General features: G+C 45.3%; 1 protein-coding gene across 1 annotated transcript in view; it reads left to right on the forward strand.

Moving 5' to 3' along the window:
• TIMM17B (translocase of inner mitochondrial membrane 17B) overlaps positions 1–20,147 on the forward strand; it is a 37,752-nt gene that overhangs the window by 3,092 nt on the left and 14,513 nt on the right. The window contains exon 4 of the mRNA XM_033923743.1: positions 16,128–16,256. Within this exon, the coding sequence (XP_033779634.1) occupies positions 16,128–16,256 (129 nt within the window). The remainder of the gene's footprint in view (positions 1–16,127; positions 16,257–20,147) is intronic.

Here is a 20,147-nt window from a genome sequence, read left to right on the forward strand (position 1 = left end):
AGGCAGGATTCCGTGAATGATCTTGAAAGCCAAGCAGGAACATTTGAAATGGATTCTGGAGATTATTGGGAGCGCAGCTTTTGTACTTTTGGAATAATGTCAGCACACATTGCTGCCTTTTTTTCTGTTTATAACATTTTTAGAGGCTGATAATTATGTGCACAAAAAACAGGCACTGATGTGTACTGATACTTCTGTTTTTATTCCAGTATGTGCAAATACTTTGTTATCCCCTGTTTTTCAAACTTTGGAAGTACTTCTTTCTGGTTGCAGAATAAGTCAAAACTGGGAGTTAAATCTTAAAACCGGCATTAAATCCCTTCCATGCTGCTGAGGACTTGGCAAAAACTCTCTCTTATTTTCCACATCGCAAAAGCCACTGTCCCTTCTCTGAATTGCTATGAATACTTAATGGCCTATTCTAGTACAATGTGTCTAGTGGTCCTGAATGCTAGGGTTATGTATATGAATCAGCAAGTTGTTTGCAGAATGCTGTCAATCATCTTTGAACTCCGCCTCCTTCCTAGGCAGCTGCTCCTGCCCCCTCAATTTTTTCTGCAAGCAAGTTGCTCAGAAGTTTCTGCTCTGCTCTGCAGTTTTATTCTTTTCGGGTATTTTTTCTTAATGTTCAGTTGAAGGCTCGATGCCCAGAAGTTAGAACATAAGAATTGCCGCTGCTGGGTCAGACCAGTTGTCCATCGTACCCAGCAGTCCTCTCCCGCGATAACCCCTAGGTCAAAGACCAGTGCCCTAACTGAGACCACTTGTTGAGACACACTCATGTTGCGGAAGTCTGCTACTAGCAAGATCAGCCTTCAGGGATACCTAGCCAGCCAGCCTGCTGTTGTCTTTTTTTTTGGAGCTCAGGGGCCATCCCCTGCATATCTTGCTTGCATCCCTGATTTATCAGGTGCTCGAGCAGAGGCTGTTTGGCTCCATCCCTGTTTGACCAGGCTTAATAGTGGTCCTCACCCTCTTTGTGGCGTGAGGTTTTCCGGGAGTTGAGTCCTACTGGCAGTCAAGTTTGTCCAGTGAACCTGTGAGGCAGAGTTCTTCATTTGTCCTAAGTTTAAGCAGGCAGTGAGTAAGGCTATTATAGCCATTGGGTAAAAATGTGTGTGGGGGGGAGGTGGGTCCAAAAGTGAAATTTGAAGGTATCTGCTACCAGAACCAAGGCTCCCCCCACCTCTAAAACCTCTTTCCTTGCATTTTTTTTTGCTTCAGGGGAGTCCCCATGAAGCAAATGATGATGCCAAACTAAGCAATGTAGTGAGCAAAAGCACAACAGACAAAAATTCAATGGCAGACGATATGATGCATGACCTACTTCTACTGGAGCGCTGATCTAGGTCCTGGCAACTCAGTTTCAATGCCAAAAAATGCAAAGTCATGCACCTGGGGAGCCGAAATCCATGCAAGATTTACACCTTAAATGGCGAGATCCTGACAAGAACTGAAGCAGAAAGAGACTTAGGGGTGATTGTCAGGGAAGACATGAAATCTGCAAACCAAGTGGAGCAAGCTTCATCCAAAGCAAGGCAAATCATAGGTTGCATACGCAGGAGTTTCGTCGGCCGTAAACCAGAAGTCATTATGTCACTGTATAGATCCATGGTGAGACCGCACCTGGAGTACTGTGTGCAATTCTGGAGGCCGCATTACCGCAAGGATGTGCTGAGACTGGAATCAGTCCAGAGAATGGCCACCAGGATGGTCTCGGGACTCAAGGAGCTCCCATACGAGGAGCGGTTAGGGAAGTTGCAGCTCTACTCACTTGAGGAACGTAGAGAGAGGGGAGATATGTTCTAGACATTCAAGTATCTCACGGGCCGCATCGAGGTGGAGGAAGATATCTTCTTTTTCAAGGGTCCCGCGGCAACAAGGGGGCATCCGTGGAAAATCAGGGGCGGGAAACTGCACGGTGACACTCGGAAGTTCTTCTTCACTGAAAGGGTGGTTGATCGCTGGAATAGTCTTCCACTCCAGGTTATTGAGGCCAGCAGCGTGCCAGATTTTAAGGCCAGATGGGATAGACATGTGGGATCTATCCGCAAAGATAAATAGGGTGGGTCATTAGAGTGGGCAGACTTGAAGGGCCGTGGCCCTTATCTGCCGTCTATTTCTATGTTTCTATGGGCCATTTTTGGCACGATTTTGCTGGTGGTGGCCAACTTGAATGTTAAACCATCTTTTTTCTAAAGCTTCCATCTGCCTTAAAATCCCTCATTTTTACTTAAAAATGATAGGGATGCACCCCTCAGGCTTTCCTACAACCTGTAATATGCCAGGTTTGCTGGTCAAAGAGCGTCCCTTGTACAGCAGAGCGCGCAGAGGATGGGTGGGAGCTTTGTGCTCAACCTCCTCCGAGTCCTCCAGGGCTGGGGATCCATAGGAGGTATAATCCAGGGGAAGAGACCATTTCCAGAGCTCTCCAAAGGTGCATTGGTTAAACGCAGTCACGTGGTTGCTGCGGAGCCCAGGAGGATGCCGAGGTCCTCGAGACCCCCCAATACAAGGTTTCACCCTGAATTTTGTGAGCTTGATGTGGAATGCCTATTTGAACTGATGAGGGTCTTCAGTGTCTGTGTTAAGCATGAAGGAGGTGATGGTGCAGGGGATCTCTCTTCAGCATGTGCCCCGACCAGACAAGGACACTCAGCTGGACCAGAATGTTCAGTCTGACATTGACTGGAAGGATGGAAAATCTGATTCCATGCCATTATTGTCCCATGATACAGTTTCTCTGGCAGAATCTGGTTCTCTGCATGAAAACAGTGGTCAAGAAGCAGTAGAGGGCCCTAGACCAGAGGGAGGTCCCCATGGTGTGCCAGCTGTTCAAAGCCTCTGTGCTCTCGGGCATTATATCTACCTCACTGTAAGAAATGAAGCTGGAAGTTCCTCCAGTCCCCTCATCGCAGTGCTCAATTATGAACAGCTCTGACCACGTTCTTTCCCTCGCATCAGGACATCACAAAGCTAATCATGGAGCACTGGGAGTTGCCAAAGGGATCCCTGCAAGTGGCTAAGACTAAGTCCAAGATTTAACCTATGGCTCTGGATTTCCAGCAGCTGTTAATTCAGCCGAAGGTGGATTAGCCGGTTACTAAATAAACCTCCTTGCCTCCTCTGCCAACTCCAGACTCTGTCCATTCTGTCTTGCTGTGCCATATACCTGGAACAAACTGCCCGAAACCCAAGGTGAGCTCCCCCTCTGGCAGTGTTCAAATCCAAAAAGCCCACCTCTTTGAGAATGCTTTCAACTCCTAACTCCTCTCACCTTAGGTTCTGCTTCCCCAACCCTGTATGTCATGTCTGTCCAAGATAGATTGTAAGCTCTTCTGAGCAGTGACTGTCTATTAAATGTCAAAATGTGCAGTACTGCTTACACCATTCAGTGCTATAGAAGTGAATAGTAGTACCGTATTTTCACGTAGATAACGCACACCCGTGTAAAACGCGCACACGGGTATAACGCGCGGGGAACACAAATCTATGTAAAAAAATTATTATATACTGCGCACACGGGTATACCGCGCATGCCGCCCCGACTCTCAGTTCGCCGCCCCGACTCTCCGTTCGCCTGCTCCGACTCTCCTTTCACCCGCCCTGACTTTCCGTTCGCTGCCCCGACTCTCCTCTGGCTGCCCCGACTCTCCGTTTGCTGCCCCGACTCTCCTTTCGCCCGCCCTGCCCTGCTCCCAGCTCTGTAAGCATGCGCAATGGTCTGAGCATGCTTGCCGCTCAGTTTTCTGCGCCAGGTTGTGGGTTATTTTATAGCTTTTTCACCCCCTTCGGTCTGCCTGTCCCTCCTTGAAGTCCTGTCCCCCCTTGAAGGTCTGCCTGTCCCCCCTTGAAGTCCTGTCCCTCCTTGAAGGTCTGCCTGTCCTCCCTTGAAGTCCAGTCCCCATCCTGAAAGCCTGATGCCCCCCCTCCCGACACCCGATTCATCATCCGGAAGGACCGCTTGCACCCACCGCTCGCACTCCCACCCCGATGGACCGCTCGCACTCCCACCCGAAGGACCGCTCGCACCCCCACAGCCTCCCCCCCCCTCCATGGAGAAGCTGTCTACCTTGTTTCCGGATGCCAGTGAGCCCAGCTGCTTCCTCTTCCGGCTGACATCAGAGAAAGGGCGGGACTGCCGGAAGAGGAAGCAGCGCAGCAGGGCTCAGAGAAGGGGCAGGACCGCCGGCAGAGGAAGCAGCTGGGCTCACTGGCATCCGGTAACAAGATAGACAGCTTCTCCATGGGGGAGGGGGGGGAGGCTGTGGGGGTGCGAGCGGTTCTTCGGGTGAGAGTGCAAGCGGTCCATCGGGGTGGGAGTGCGAGCGGTGGGGGTGCGAGCGGTCCTTCTGGATGATGAATTGGGCGTCAGGGGGGGGGAACTGTGTAAAAAAAATTTTATATAGCGCGCTCACGCGTATAACGCGCAAGGTTATGCACGGTTTGTAAAATTGTGTATAACGCGCGCGTTATATGTGTGAAAATATGGTAGTAATGATATTAAAGGATACTCGGGATTGTAAGTGGATGTGGTCCTCAAGAGATAATTTTAAGCTTTGGCCCTAAGAATTAAAGCGACAGCTGCAGCTTCCTTTGTGGCACATGCTTGTCACACCCAACTGACCCAAATGCTCCTATCTGGGGTGAATTATATAGCGGACACTCTGTATGACATCAGAGGCATGAGCAAGATGTCAGCCTATGTTATCTCCACTTGGCAGATGTTCTGGGTTAGACAGTGAGCAGGAGTTACTCTGAGCAGGCTTCCCTTTCAGGGGACAGGTGCTATTTGGCAAGGGTCTGGATGACCTGATGGCCAGTGTTATGGACCATTGTCTTAAGGCCTTGCTGTACGGCAGACCGCAGACGATATGGGAATTTTCAAGGCTCTGGAAGATTCTGTCCTTATGTAGGAGGCCAAGTGATACAGATGTCTTTCAGGGTTCATGGCAGAGGTTCAGTGGAGGCAGGAGACAGCAAGCCTCTGCCTCTCGCCCCTCTCCAGCTTCCAAGAATGCACAATGATGCCAGGACAAGGACAAGCCCCTTAGATAGGGGGCAAACTCAGATTTGTGCAAAGCATTGAGTCCTAGAAGTTGTTTGAGAAAGCTACGAAATTGAGTTCTGTCCCTCCCTTCCGAACCTTTTTTGTAGATTATCTGATCAGCTGGAGGCCTGCAATAAGTCTGGGGGGTTGCTGGCCCAAATATAAACCGGGATCCCCATTTTTGGCCCCCAAATCCTGATTTATAGTCGAGTATATACGGTAAGTTTTCCAAGGTCACTTTTGTTAACCACTATGGATATGGTATGTAAGTATCTGATGAATGTGTTAAATAAATGGCACCAGAAACATTACCCTTGCTGGTGAGAGCACAATATCTGCCATTATTGGGGAGAATAAGATTAGAGACTCCTTCTCTCGAGGAAAGAATCTGTCTTTGGATTTAACAGCTTTTTTTGGAGTCTTCTTTGGAGAGAACTTTATTAGTTTTGTGTTAGAGCAGTGGTTCTCAACCCTGTCCTGGGGACCCCCCAGCCAGTCGGGTTTTCAAGAATATCCCTAATGAATATGCATGAGAGAGATTTGCATACCTGTCACTTACATTATATACAAATCTCTCTCATGCATATTCATTAGGGATATCTTGAAAACCCGACTGGCTGGGGGGGGTCCACTGTGAGAACCACTGTGTTAGAGCCTGATTGAAATTTGGTTTGGCACTGATACTTTAGACATTTGAATGACCTGGTTTTGAGGGCCTTATAAGATTCAAGGTCTGCACAGAAGAAGTGGCAGGACATTTTAGTTTTTAGGATGAAGTTAGGACCCAAAGTGGTAAACTGGATCAGAAACTAGTTGATAGATGCCAGTAGGTGGTAGTTAATGGAATTTACTCAGAGGAAGTAAAAGTGAGTGAAGATCAGTCCTGGAGCCAATTCTGTTTAATATATTTGTGAGTGACATTGCTGAAGGGTTAGAAGGTAAGGTTTGCCTTTTATGGATAATACCAATATTTTTAACAGTGAACATTCCAGAGGGAGTGGAAAACATAAAAAAGGATTTGCAAAAGTTAGAAGAATGGTTTAATGTTTGGCAATTAAAATTCAAGGCAAAGATGTGCAGAGTGATGCATATCGGGAGTAGCAATCCAAGGTAGCCAAATGTGCTGAAAGGTGAGAGGCTGATATGCACAGAAAGGGAGAGGGACCTTGGGGTGATGGCTACAAGGTGATACAGTAGCCAGAAGGATATTAGGCTGTATAGATACTAGGCTATATAGAGAAAGGCATAACCAGCAGAAAGAAGGAGGTGTTGATGCTTCTGTACAAGTTGTTGGTGGAGCCCCATTTGGAGTACTGTATTCAGTTTTGGATACCATATCTAGTTAAGGATGTAAAAAGACTTGAAGCGGTCCAGAGGAAGGCAACAGAAATGGTATAGGGCTCGCGACAAAAGACCTAGATGGTGAAGAGACTGGAAGACCTGAATAAGTATACTCCAGAGCAGTATTTCTTAACTTCTTCAAACCAAGTACCCCCTAAGCCTAACAAATATCAACCAAGTACCCCCGCCCAGGCTTCGCCCTACCCCTATAATAGTACTAATTGTAATGCAATTTCTTCCGTCCATTTTTCATATACACACAATATGATCTTATTAATACATAATGGTAACCACAAAATTTAAAAAAGTACACTGCATTCAGAGAAAATGTTAATTATTTATATTCGGGAGTGTTTTTTCAAAGTCAAGGCAGATGACTTTAAAATGTCATCTCAGTAATAACTATAGAAAACCTGAATATAGTGCAAAATATAGACAGCAGATATAAATTCTCAAAATGGACACATTTCGATCACTAAATTGAAAATAAAATCATTTTTCCTACCTTTGTTGGCTGGTAATTTCATGAGTCTTTGGTTGCACTTCCTTCTGACTGTGCAACTAATATTTTGTTCTGCCTCCTACATGCTTCCTCTCCTCCAGACCTCATGCCCTTCCCCAACCAACGTCTCTCTCTGTCCCTCCATGAGTCCAGCATTTCTCCCTCTCTCATCCCCCGGATCATGTGCAGCATTTTTCACCACTGCCCACCAGCCCCATTCCCATTTCTCCTATCAACCCTCTCCAGCACCATACCACATCTCTCCCTCCATCACTATGTCCAATATTCTTCCCCCTTGCATCCCCTTCAATCTGTTCCCTCTCCATCACCATATCCAACATTTCTCCCTCTCATCCTTCTCTTCCCCATGCATCTCTACCTCTCTCTCTGCCCAATTTTCTTTCCCCCCCATGTGCACCATCTCTTTACTTCTCACTCACATACTCATGCCCAACAATTCTCCCTTTCTTTTCCCTCCCTCCTATGTCCCAAGTTAGTGCCCCCTCCCTCCCTTGTGTCCCATGTTTATGCCATCTCACTTCCTTCTGAGTTGAGTTTGTGCCCCCTCCCTGCATTCTAGCTATTGTCCCAGAATCGTGCCCCTCCAATGACCCAATGCACTCCTTACCCCCCCCCCTTTTTCCCAGAAAGATTGTGTCCCCTTACTTATTCAAACCGCAGGCAGCGATTCACATGCTGCACGTGGCTGACCCACAAGCCTTCCCTCTGATATCAGAGAGAAGGTTTTTGGGTTAGCTACGTGCAGTGTGTGAACCGTTGCCAGTTGCGAAACCCCCCAACCAGTTGCCTAAAGCAGAAGGAGCAAGTGCAGCAAGGAGGTAACTGGGAACATTCCCCCAACCCGGAAGGCTTTCCTCTGACGTCAGCTCTGACATTGGAGGGAAGCCCTGTGGGTCGGCTTCAGGAGGGAGAGAGGGAAAGGGGGGGGGTGCAGACAGGGTACCCCGGCAGTGGCTTCAGCAGGTGGGGTGGGTAGTAAGGAGGGATCACCAGCGGCGGCAGCACAACTTGGGCGGGCAGGGAATATTCTCCACAACGGCATACCACGTACCCCCAACAAGTGGCCCGTGTACACCCAAGGGTACATGTACTGTGTGTTGAGAAACTTCTCTAGAGGAGAGGAGAGAATGGGAGATATGATGCAGAAATTTACAGCAAATACTTGAAAGATATTAATATAGAAACAAATCTTTTCCAGAGAAGGGAACATGATAAAATTAGAGGACATGAATTGAGGTTGCAGGGTGATGGACTTAGGAGTAACATCAGGAAATTATTTTTCATGGAGAGAATGGTTGATGCCGAGGGAGATGGAGGTGAAAGTGGTGATGGAATTCAAAAAAGCATGGGATGAACATAGAAGATCTCTAATTAGAAAATGAATAGTATGATCCAAGATGGCCGATGGTCCCGGACGCTGAGTAGCACGCCGGAGAAGTCTGATTTGAAAAAATTTTCTTTTTGGAGCGATTACCTACTTGAGATGCCGAAGAGGAGAGGCCGCAGCGCCGCTGGAGCATCGCGGCGTTCAGCGGTCCCCTCTTTCGGCAATATTGAAGAGCTCCTGCGTCGGATGCAGGATATCCCGGCAGCGTCGGCACCCCCCCCGCTGGAGACGCCTCAGAGAGGCGGGAATGAGGTGATCTCCTTGGGGCTAGAGACTGCGCTCAGCCCCGACGCTAGGGCACCTCCCCCACCTCCTCAGGTTACCAGCTCCCCACGAGTGGAGGAGCTCCCGGAAGGAAGCAAGCACCTACCCTCGGAGGCCAGGAAGAACAGAGAGGGGAGCGTGGAGATGGACTCCCTGAGTTTCCAGGTGAGTCCAAGAAGTACAGAGGATTTGGAAACATCAGGGATCATTTCAGCCCAGCAGAAGGATTGCCAGAATCAACTGATAACCGGTGAGACTATTCAAATTCCCAATCTTTCATATGTTATTGAAAAACCCAGAGAAGTAACACTGGACTCAATCTGGGATTTAGTTGCTGACCTAGCCAAGTCTGTTAAGCCCCAGCTTTTGCAGCTGGAAAATAAAATTACTCTTCAAGAAAATGATATAAAAAATATAAAAGTTGAAGTTGATGAATCCAAGAACTCAATTCTGAATATACAACAGGAGTTAAAAGCATCAAAACAGCTTAATGAAGCAATGGTAAAAGATAACACAAGTTTGCGCAGAAAATTGGAAAATTTGGAGAACTTTTCTCGTAATAATAATCTCCGCTTGATTAATTTTCCTAAGATAGCCTCTGTGACACCTAGAGATATGATGAAACGTTATATGGTAGAGATTTTGGGTATTCCAGAGGATACATTACCACCACTTACTCAAGTATATTACTTACCAATGAAAACTACTAAATTACCACTTAAACAACAGGAGGATAATCAACCACTTAATGTTTCAGCAATCTTGGAACTTTCGGACAGAGAGCTAGCATCTCCGGCAACATTGATTCTTACGGTGGCCCTTGCACCAGATAAAAACTGGTTGCTTAGAATGTACTTTAGGAATAAAATGAAAGAATTTCTTGGACATAAAATATTAATGTTCCCAGATTTGGCACGGGAAACCCAGAGAAGAAGGCGAGAGTTTCTTTTGATGAAGCCAGGTGTTATATCTCTTGGAGGGACCTTTTTCCTACGACACCCTTGCAAATGTGTAATACAGTACCATATGAAGAAATATGTATTCTTTGAGCCATTCCAGTTGACAGCTTTTCTGGCAGGAACTCGACTGGATGAAGGGAAATCAAGCGAGGTCCAATTGAATAAATGATATCCTTCCTCAGCTAAGGGACTTTGTTTTCCTAATACTTGATTTGATATTTGTTAGCATCTGTTAATATGTCCGCCTCATCCATCTTGGATCTAATTTAGAGGACTTGAGCTGAATTTAAGCTAAACATTTATTTTTATTTAGTTGATTATTATGTATTTTACCTATGAGTATTATTTTTCTGCTTTTCTTCAACTTTCTGTACAAGTGGATACTTGATTTATAAAATGTAAAATTTGATAAATATAAAATAAAAAAAAAAAAAAAAAAAAAAGAAAATGAATAGTATTAAAAAAAACTTGGTGTTGCAGCAAATATACAATCCAGCTGCCAAGCTTTTTGTCTAGAGCTCTATCAGCGACCATAGTAAGCCAGTTGTGAAGGCCGTGCTGCAGTGAGTTGGCGCTAGCATAAGGCCTTGAACTGTACTCTAAATATGAAAGACTTATCTTTAAAATCATTTTTTCAATGTTTGCCTAACCACACACTCTTAGGTGGAAATTATTTCTTTTGATTGTTACAAGGAACAGGCTTCTACTTGCTCAGCTCCATGTAGAATAGTACACCTATAATTAAATGCTCATTGTTCAATTTATACTTTGTTACATTGTTGTATAAAACCTGGTTCTTTGAGCTAGAATTTTCGTTCTGGGTAGGAGGCCCTGTAACAACAGTGAATACATATTTATTATAGGGCAGGGATGTGCTCCAAGTCAGTAGATAGACAATGCTACTTAACACAGGCTACATGGAGGTACACACTTTTAAACATTTTGTTTCTTTTTTTTTTTTGTTTATCCAAAATAAAACAGTAGGAGAAAGAGGAGATGAAACTAAACTGACTGAAACTGTATCTGTCTGAGGCTCATGTACGCCGCTCATGTATGTGATTGCTTTTAACCAGAGTGAACGTTATGTGAAAAAATACAGGTGGGACCTACGACATTAGTGCGCATAAGCGGATTGTGTGCTTATCAGAATTGCAAATACCCAGAGTTTACATCCATTGACTGTAATGTAAAAAAAATGGGACCATAGTGGTAGGCTGCAGATAACTGAAGCGTGCACTTAACCAACGTGCACTTAGGTGGAGTCGACTGTATTTCTATAATTATGTGTGTGGAGTATAGTCTGTGTTTTGTGGTGGTGGTTCTTTCCAACACAGCAGAAGTTGGAAAGAATTATACATTAGGGATCATAACATAATAAGAGTAAATGGCAGCAGGCTCTGGAGTTAGCATGAGCAGGCTGTATGAATCGCTACATCGTTAACTAGAGATAAAACTTTTAAAAGGTACACTCCATTCCAGCAAAAATTAAGCCAGCCCAACCAATAATTGACCCTCAATTCCCACGGCATAGCAGTTGAGAAATACTGGCCTGTAGTGTAAGCGATAAGACACTGGCCCTGGGTTTCTCAGGGATCAGTGTGTTTTTCTCAATAACGCTGCCGGCCATGAAGGCAAGTTTTTAAAAAACCTGGGAGCAGTAGGGGGGATACAGGAGGGAGAAGAGAGGGGCATTTGCTGGAACCCTAGATTGGGCGGAGGAAGTACAGTGCAAGAGGAAAGGAAAAGCAAGGGGAGAAACTAGACATGAGGAGGGGGCACAGGGACACAAGGGTAATACTGGTAGATGGTGAGGGTGTAGGAAGGGATCTGATGCTGGGGGAAGGGGGTCTTATGATAGGGTTTGGGAAAAGGAGACTCAGAGGTAACACAGACTCGGAATAAGGGTTGGAGGAGGGATCTAATTCTGGACAGGGTGCTTTGGGGGTGAGGGTGGGGGTGGGATGGAACTGAGAGTGGAGTTGAGGAAGAGCTGCCCCCCCCACCCAAGGAAAAAGGCATTCTGCCCCTATCCAAAATGCCCCCAGTGCATTTCTTTAAGAAAAGCAGTCTGAACAGCTGTAGCATACAAACACTAATGAGCAGTAGCATTACATAAGAACATAAGAAGTTGCCTCCACTGGGTCAGACCGAGGTCCATCTCGCCCAGCGGTCCGCTCCCGCGGCGGCCCATCAGGTCTGCACCTGTGAAGTGGTTTCTGACCACTTTTATAACCTACCTCAAGTTCTATCTGTACCCCTCTATCCCTTTATCCTCCAGGAACCTATCCAAACCCTTCTTGAACCCCTGTACAGAGTTCTGGCCTATCACTTCCTCCGGAAGCGCGTTCCATGTGTCCACCACCCTCTGTGTAAAAAAGAATTTTCTAGCATTTGTTCTAAACCTGTCCCCTTTCAATTTCTCCGAGTGACCCCTAGTGCTTGTGGCTCCCCACAGTTTGAAGAATCTGTCCTTATTCACTCTCTCTATGCCCTTAAGGATTTTGAAGGTTTCTATCATGTCCCCTCTAAGTCTCCTCTTCTCCAGGGAGAACAGCCCCAGCATTTTAATTAATTAAGGAATTCCACCTTTCAAATGGCCCTGCCCTCTCCCCTTATTTCCCAATCCCAGATACTGATATAAATATGCACACTGAGCATAAGAATTGCCATACTGGGACAGATTTTCCCAAACCATTTTAATAATTGCTTATCAACTTTTGTTTTAGGAAATTATCCAAACCTTTTTTAAATCCCGCTAAGCTGATTTCACCACATTCTCTGGCAATGAATTCCAGAGTTTAATTACCTAATGAATGAAGAAATATTTTCTCTAGTTTGTTTTAGATCTACTACTTAGTAACTTCATCACTTACCTTCTAGTCCTAGTATTTTTGGAAAGAGTAAACAAGCGATTCACATCTACCCTTTCCACTCCACTCTACTCAGTATTTTATAGACCTCTATCTTATCTTCCCTGAGCCATCTCTTCTCCAGGCTGAAGAGCCCTAGCCACTTTAGCCTTTCCTCATAGGGAAGTCATCCCATCCCTTTTATCATTTTTGTCACCCTTTTCTGTACCTTTCTAATTCTGCTATATCTTTTCTGAGATACAGCAACCAGAATTGCACACAGTATTTGAGGAGTGATAACAAAAGCATTAAAACTTTCATCTTTGTTTTCTTCCTTTCCTGATAATTCCTAACATTTTATTTGCTTTCTTAGCCACTGCCGCTCACTGAGCTGAAGGTTTCAACATATTCTAAATGATGATACCTAGATCCTTTTCCTGGGCATTGATTCCTAACGTGGAACCCTATTCACGTAGTTATAGTTTGGGTTCCCCTTTCCTACATGTATCACTTTGCACTTGCTCACATTAAAATATCTGCCATTTTGATGCCCAGTCTCACAAGGCCATCTTGCAATTTTTCACAGTCCTCTTACGACTTTGTGTCATCAGCAAATTTAATTATCTCACTAGTTATTTCCATCTCTAGGTCATTGATAAATATGATAAAAGACAGTTATCCCAGCACAGACCCCTGGGTGCGGGCAGCCTTGAGCAGGTATTTGTATGTCTTTACAAGCTCAGTCCTCTTCATTCCCTGATGCAGACACAGTGCAAAATGCTGTCCATTGTCAGTCAGGCAGTTTTCTACTGCCTTACATGTCAAAAAATAAGTCCTGATAATTTGCTATGACTTATTCAAACTGAATTAAACTAGATTGAATTAAATGAACATCAGAGGTTTTTATGCCTATGAAGTGAATTGCCCTCTGGTTAGAGGAGGGTTTCCTCCCTGACAGGGTTCTGAGACTTTTCTTCCATATATACCTTGTCACTTGTTTTCACTGAGTGTTTGGCAGCTATTTTTTGGTGTTTGGAAGTTTGATGAACCCCACTATTTACTCTTTTGTATTGGGAATATTGACCATTTAAGCTTAGTCTCTGTTTTCTGTCTGTCTTTCAACCAGTTCTTAATCCATAATAGGACATTACCTCCTATCCCATGCCTTTCTAATTTCCTCAGAAGTCTTTCATGAGGTACTTTTGTCAAATGCATTTTGAAAATCCAAATACACAATATCAAACGGCTCAACTTTATCCATGTTTGTTCACTGCTTCAAAGAAATGTAGTCGATTGGCGAGGTTTTCCTTGACTAAATCCATGTTGGCTTTGTCTCATTAATCCATGCTTATGTATATGTTCTTTCATTTTGTTCTTTATAATAGTCTCTACCATTTTGCCTGACACCTACGTCAAATTCACCATTCTTTAATTTCCCGAATCATCTCTGAAACTCTTTTTTAAAATTGGCCATCTTGCAGTCTTCCAGTAAACCATGCAGATCTGTCTTCCTCCCCTCCATTATCATGTGCAACATTTCTTTCTTTCCCCATGTACCATCTCTACCTGCCATCCACCCTATGTCCAACATGTCTCCCTTCTCTCCACCATATGCAGGATTTCTCCCTCTCCCCCCATGTGCAGCAGCTTTCCATCCCTCCTATCCCCCTGTGCAGCAGCTTTTCATCCCTCCTATCCCACTGTGAGACACCTCGTGACTCCCCTCCTCCCCCCCATGAGATCTGACATAGGCCTCCCAAAGCAGCAGCGGTGGCTGATGGGAAGAGGCAGCGCTCGGAATAGGTTGCTTCTGGCCTGCCCCCCTAGGGCTTCCTTCTGCCATGTCACCAGTGATGTCATCAGTGATGTGGCAGAGGAAAGGCTCTGGCAGAGCTGGCCAGAGTAGCCTTTTCCAAGCTGCTGCCTTTTCCCGCCCACCACCACTGCTACTGCTTTGGGGTGCCTTTGTTAGATCTCGAGGAGTGGGGGCGGTCAGGAGGTGCCTCACAAGGGGGATAGGAGGGAGGGAAAGCTTCAACTTTTGTGCCCCATGCTGGTACTGCACATGCTGCATACTGGTGTGCTCAGGCATTCCCCCTGCCGCACACAGGCCCGCTCAGTCATTCCCCCTGTCAAAGTCCCTCCCTCCGATGCAACTCTGCACTTTGCGAAACAGGAAGTTTCAAGTTACGCTAGAAGGAAGGGCTCCGACAGAGAGACAGGTCTAGGTGAGCCTGTACCGAATAGATTGGCGGCGAGGAGGCTTGTGCCCCTGATAAATCGGTGAGTTTGTTTTTTCCTAAAAATGAATCGATTCGAATCGATTCACCCAAAGTGAATTGGTGAATCGATTTGAATCGGGCAGCTCTAAAGCAAACTTGCTTACAGTTATTTGTTTTCTGGCTAATAACTCCCTCACAGGTAGTGCAGTGTGAGCTAGTGCATTGTCGTGATGCAAGAGCCATGAGTTGGTGGTGAAAAGTTCAGGTCATTTTTGTTTAACTTTTTCACACAGCCTTTTCAGCACTTCCAATTGGAACACCCTCCATACTCACCTAATCTGGCCCCCAATTACTTTTTTCTTTACCTGAAGATAAAGGAAATATTGAAAGGAATACATTTTGATGACATTCAGGATATCAAGGGTAATACAGTCACAGCTCTGGCCATTGCAGAAAATGAGTTCCAAAATTGCTCTGAAAGGTGGACTAGGTGCTGGCATCGGTACATAGTAGAGAATGACACAGTGACTATTACCTGTGGCTAGCTGCGGGTAACCCACAGGAACAGGGGGGAAGACTGGTTGCTGCGGGTACGGGTATAAGGCCGAGCGGTGAATGGCCTTGTCCCAGCAGTAAAGTATCTGCAGCGGGTTACCTCCCGCTTCCTCCCATCCCTCCTTGTCACAACCCTCCTCGACGCAAACGCATGTCCAGCAGCCCCTTCCCCCCTTTGTGGGTGCAGCAGCAGTCCCCCTCCCTTGTGAGTCCAGCAGCCCCCCTCCCTCCCTCTTTCAGGTCAAACAGCCCACCCTCCCGATGGCCGGCAAAAAAAACAACCCTTAAATGGGGATTTTTTTTGTAGTGGGGTCTGAGCTGGAAAGCCTTACTTTCCTGTCAGAGCCAAAGCCAAACAGTGCTCAGGCACTGATGGGAAAGTAAGGCTACAACAGCTCAGACCCTGCTGGAAATTTTTGCCCGCAAATGTGCATAGAGGTTAGAGAATTGTCCAGAGTTCTTTTTTAAAATTAATGACCTTGTTGTACTACATTTGCATAGTGCAATTGAAGGCTGCTAGGAAGCACGGAAAAGAGCATGGTGAGCCATTTTGAGAATCAGCTGGTAAAATACTTGGATGCTAAACCGGCTAGGACTGGTTTAGCATCCATCATTAAATGCATGGTGAGTTTTGAGAATCTGGCCCTCGGCCTAGGAAACAAAAGACCTATGCCAGGAGTTCTCACAACTTTAAACTCTAGGCCATGCCGTCAATCGAGGAGGGAAAAAATTGGTGAGATAGTCAATGAATAGCTTACTTGAGTGAAATGCAAAAGGTTACAAGGTAAGGTTAGTGGTTTGCTTGAGTCTTTGTGTTTAACCTCACTTTACTGGAGCAGTTAACAATTCTCTTGCAGTACAAATCAGTGCTTCACTGCTGTTTGCCCTGTAGTATGTATCGTGTTCCTTAGCATTAGTGAGAGAAATAAGGGCTCTAGAGACTTGTCTCTCCCTAATCTCTCTCTTCTCCCCAACAGGCAGCTTTGCAGTGTGGGGAGGCCTCTTTTCCACCATAGACTGTGGCCTAGTCAAGCTCCGTGGAAAGGAAGATCCCTGGAACTCCATCACCAGTGGAGCGCTCACTGGAGCAGTACTGGCCTCCAGGAGTAAGTAACAGCCAAGAAGCACATTTTGCAAGCCACTGTTGAAAACAAGATACTGGGCTTGATGAACCTTCGGTCTGTCCCAGCTTTGCAATGCTTATGTTCTTCTACAATACATAAATTATTTTTTTTTTAAGTAGTAGTAAAAGATACTTTATCTTGACAGTATTCTCCTGCTCCATTGGCCCTTCAGCTCAGTGAGACTCAACATTTGTGTTGGGTTATGGCCCCCTGAGTCCTTCATTCACAACTACCCAGCTCCTCTCTCACTTCTCCCCACAAGACACACACTTTTATTATTTGAAAACTTAAGAGCCAGGTATCAAAATTCCTTCCAGAACCTGGTTAACAAGGACTTCAAGTCTGGCCACTAGGTGTCACTGCTTTTTGGAGCATCCTCTGCCCTGGGAACAGAAGATCTGAGCTGAGAATTAAATGCAGCTTCTGTTACATAAAAATAAAAAACACTTGGGAGACACTGTAAATCTTAAATTGAATCCACAAATAATGAGTACACTTCTCCCTCTGTATTCGCAGTGGGTGCGGGCGGAACATAGCCGCGAATAACTTCAATAGTTATTTGCAGTTTACTGTAAACGTCAGCGTTTTTACCATTAAAACTGCAAATGCAGTAGTGTATTACGGGGGATTTAAAAGAGCTCCTGAGCAAGGGGAAAGTACACACTTGAATGCATGGCGGGCCTCCCCATCCCTTGCTTACCTTGGACACAATAAGTGACTCCCCGTGCTCCAGGCCTCCTTTCAACATGAAGCCCCATGGCGCTCCCCCTTTCAGCTGCACTTGAATGCACTGGAAAGGGACGGCTCTGCTCTCCATTCTCTCCTCCAGGCCGGCGGTGGGAGCCCCCTGATCCATGCGCTGCACTAATCCGCAGCCGGCTCCATTCACTGTCCACTGCAATTTTACACACAGGACAAAGAAGAGGTTGGGGCACCCGCCTCCGGCAAGGATCAGGAGGCACTGACAGTGAGCCGGAGCACCGAAGCCCTGCGACTGACAAGACACCTCAGCAATGAGCGGCCCGCGCCTGCCGAAATCCAGCCAATCATCTTGCAGTATACAGAGGGGGGGGTGTCCTCTGAGGTTTAATTGTTTCACTCTACTCTTCTCGCTCCCCCTCCCCCCCCCCCACACACACACTCCCTTCTAAAAAAATAACAAAACACAAAATTCTTAGCGCAAGAAAGAAAGAAGGCAGAGCATGGATGCAGTGATTTTCAAAGTGATGTAATTTTGGGGGGCGGAGTCAGCTGACAAAAAATTCACGAATAAGCGAAACCATAGATAAGGAAACCGCGAATATGGAGGGAGAAGTGTACTGCATATCAAAATTCAATTAAAAAAACACAAAAATAAATAAAGAAAAGTAAGTGTGTATATATAAAGCATATATTAAATTAATATTATGAGTGCTCAGTTCAAAACACCAACTATACTCGGCAGCTATGTTGGGTGTTATTAAGTTGAGAGAACAAGTCTCCCCAGACCCAAAAGGAGGGGTGGGAGGAAGAGACAGCCCAACAAACAACCTACCAAAATTTATTAGAGTGAAAGGGAAGACCTCAGTCTCACAGCCTGCAGTGGGAACAAGCCCCTAATGCACCAGCTGTCAAGGTCATACACCCAAAAGGCTGACCCAAATTGAATTAACCGTGAATAAACTAGTGCACAAACCGGGGTTTGTATTCTCACCCAGCTGGAGTCCTGAAGTGATCTCTTTCTTCCTCCTGATGAAGCAAGTGCCGTGAAACACGATCGGTGTAGAGGATACAGTGGATTAGTTTTGAAAAATATTTTTCTTTGTATTTTTCAATGTTTTGGGTTTTTTTGGTACACATTTGATTTGGTACACATAGAAGTTGATATCTACTAGCAGCTATCATTATATGTGACATCTATTTCATCTCTCACCGGAAGTCCTGCATGGAACATTTTGATCTAAGCTAAGTGATATTTACATCTATTACGAGACTGGTTAGCTTTCTCCAAATAGTTTTTTGAACAGGTTTTGAACAATCTCATATAATACAAGATTAATGACCAAGGTAGGCAGGTGGGTGCTATGATGTCACTTAATAACACCTAACATAGCTGCGGAGTCTAGTTGGTGTTTTGAACTGAGCACTCATAATATTAATTTAATATATGCTTTATATATACATACTTCAAGTTTCAAGTTTATTTAAGATTTCATATACCGCCCAATCAGCCTTTTTCTTTATTTTTGTGTGTTTTTTTTTAAATGAATTTTGATATGCAGTACTCATTGCTTCTGTTACATATACATAGATGAGCCAGCCTGATTTGTGTTACTTCAAGGCTCGGGATTTGTTTCTGGGAGCCTGCTCATCTTCTGAGTTGAACACAGGCTGTGGGGCCCCTTTGGGTTCAGGGAGCCAGCTGCATTTTGTACTCCCCTATCATGCTGCGAGGATTTGTGGGGGTTGAGCCTTCATTCGGTTCCGGTCTGACTGACAGCCCAAAAATCTCCATGTCTGGACTGTTCCACAAGTATCTGGGCAGAAAATTCTTTCCACTTCATTCTGGCTGAAGCAAAGCTGACACAGGCAGGCAGCAGCAGCAGCACTGTGAGTACAGCCCGTTTTTCCCTATGGGAAAAATCAGAGGGGGGAGGAGGTTCTGAAAAGTTGATTTCAAGGGTTTCTGGGGCTAGAGATAGGATCACCCACCTCCAAAATTCCCTTTCCCTGAGTTGTTTTTTTTTTTTTAACCTTCAGGGAAGCTCCCATGGACAGTTTTTGGTGGCGATTATTATTATTTATATTTTTTCTGGTGGCGCCATCTTGGAATTTTAAATTATCTTTTTTCTAAAGCCTCCATCTGCGTCAAAACCCCTCAGTGTGGCTCAAAATCGACTGAGTTGAACTCCTCAGGCTATTCTACCCCTATATCATGCCAGTTTTGTGCTGGATGGTGGCCAAGGACCACCCATTTACCGTGTGCATCAGTGCAACAAAGAAGGGAGCTTTGGGCTTAGCCTTCTCTGAGTTCTTTAGGGCTGGGGAACCACAACGGGGTCTGAGTGGTAGGGACAAAATTCCTCCCAGAGTCCTCAAACAGCAAAAGCACAAAACGCAAATGCACGGACACTGCGGAGCCCAAGAGAAGCCAGTCTGAAGTCCTGCAGGGGTCCTTGGGAAAGCTCGAAGTATGGAAAACAAGATTCTGGGTCTAGAAGCTGTGATGGAAGAAGATGAGTTGGATATAGTGGCGACCACGGAAATGTGGTTCATGGAGAACCATGACTGGGATGTAGTTATACCAGGCTATAATCTGTTCAGGAAAGACAGGGTAGGAAGAAAAGGAGGGAGCATAGTGTTATATGTTAAAGATCATATTAAAGCCGCATAATTGCAGGATCTGCAGGGCAAGGAATCAATTTGGAAAGAAGGAATGGTGAATATATTTACATTAGTGTGATATACAGCTCCTTCACAGACGGAAGAAGTGGACATAGATTTAATAGTAGACATTCAGAATATGTCTAAAAAAGGGGAAGTTTTACTGATAGGTGATTTTAACATGCCGGATGTTGACTGGGTTATTCCTCTTGCGGGGTCTTCTAGAAATAGGGAGATCTGGATTTTCTACATGGAGAATTGTTCCAGCAGTTGGTAATGGAACCCACATGGGAAGGGGTCATATTGGACTTAGTGCTTACAATTGGGGAAAGTCTTTCTGATGTTACAGTGGGTAATCATCTGGCATACAGTGATCACTGCATAGTACAATTTAATATTAAAATGGGTATAGAAAGTGCTCATTCAAAAGCAAAGGGTGTTCAGATGGGGGATTATGTCAAGGAATTATCTTTAAGGGAATGTCTAGAAGAAGTGGAAATGCAGTGGGCA

Source organism: Geotrypetes seraphini, chromosome 1, assembly GCF_902459505.1.
Source record: "Geotrypetes seraphini chromosome 1, aGeoSer1.1, whole genome shotgun sequence".
NCBI lineage: Eukaryota > Metazoa > Chordata > Amphibia > Gymnophiona > Dermophiidae > Geotrypetes > Geotrypetes seraphini.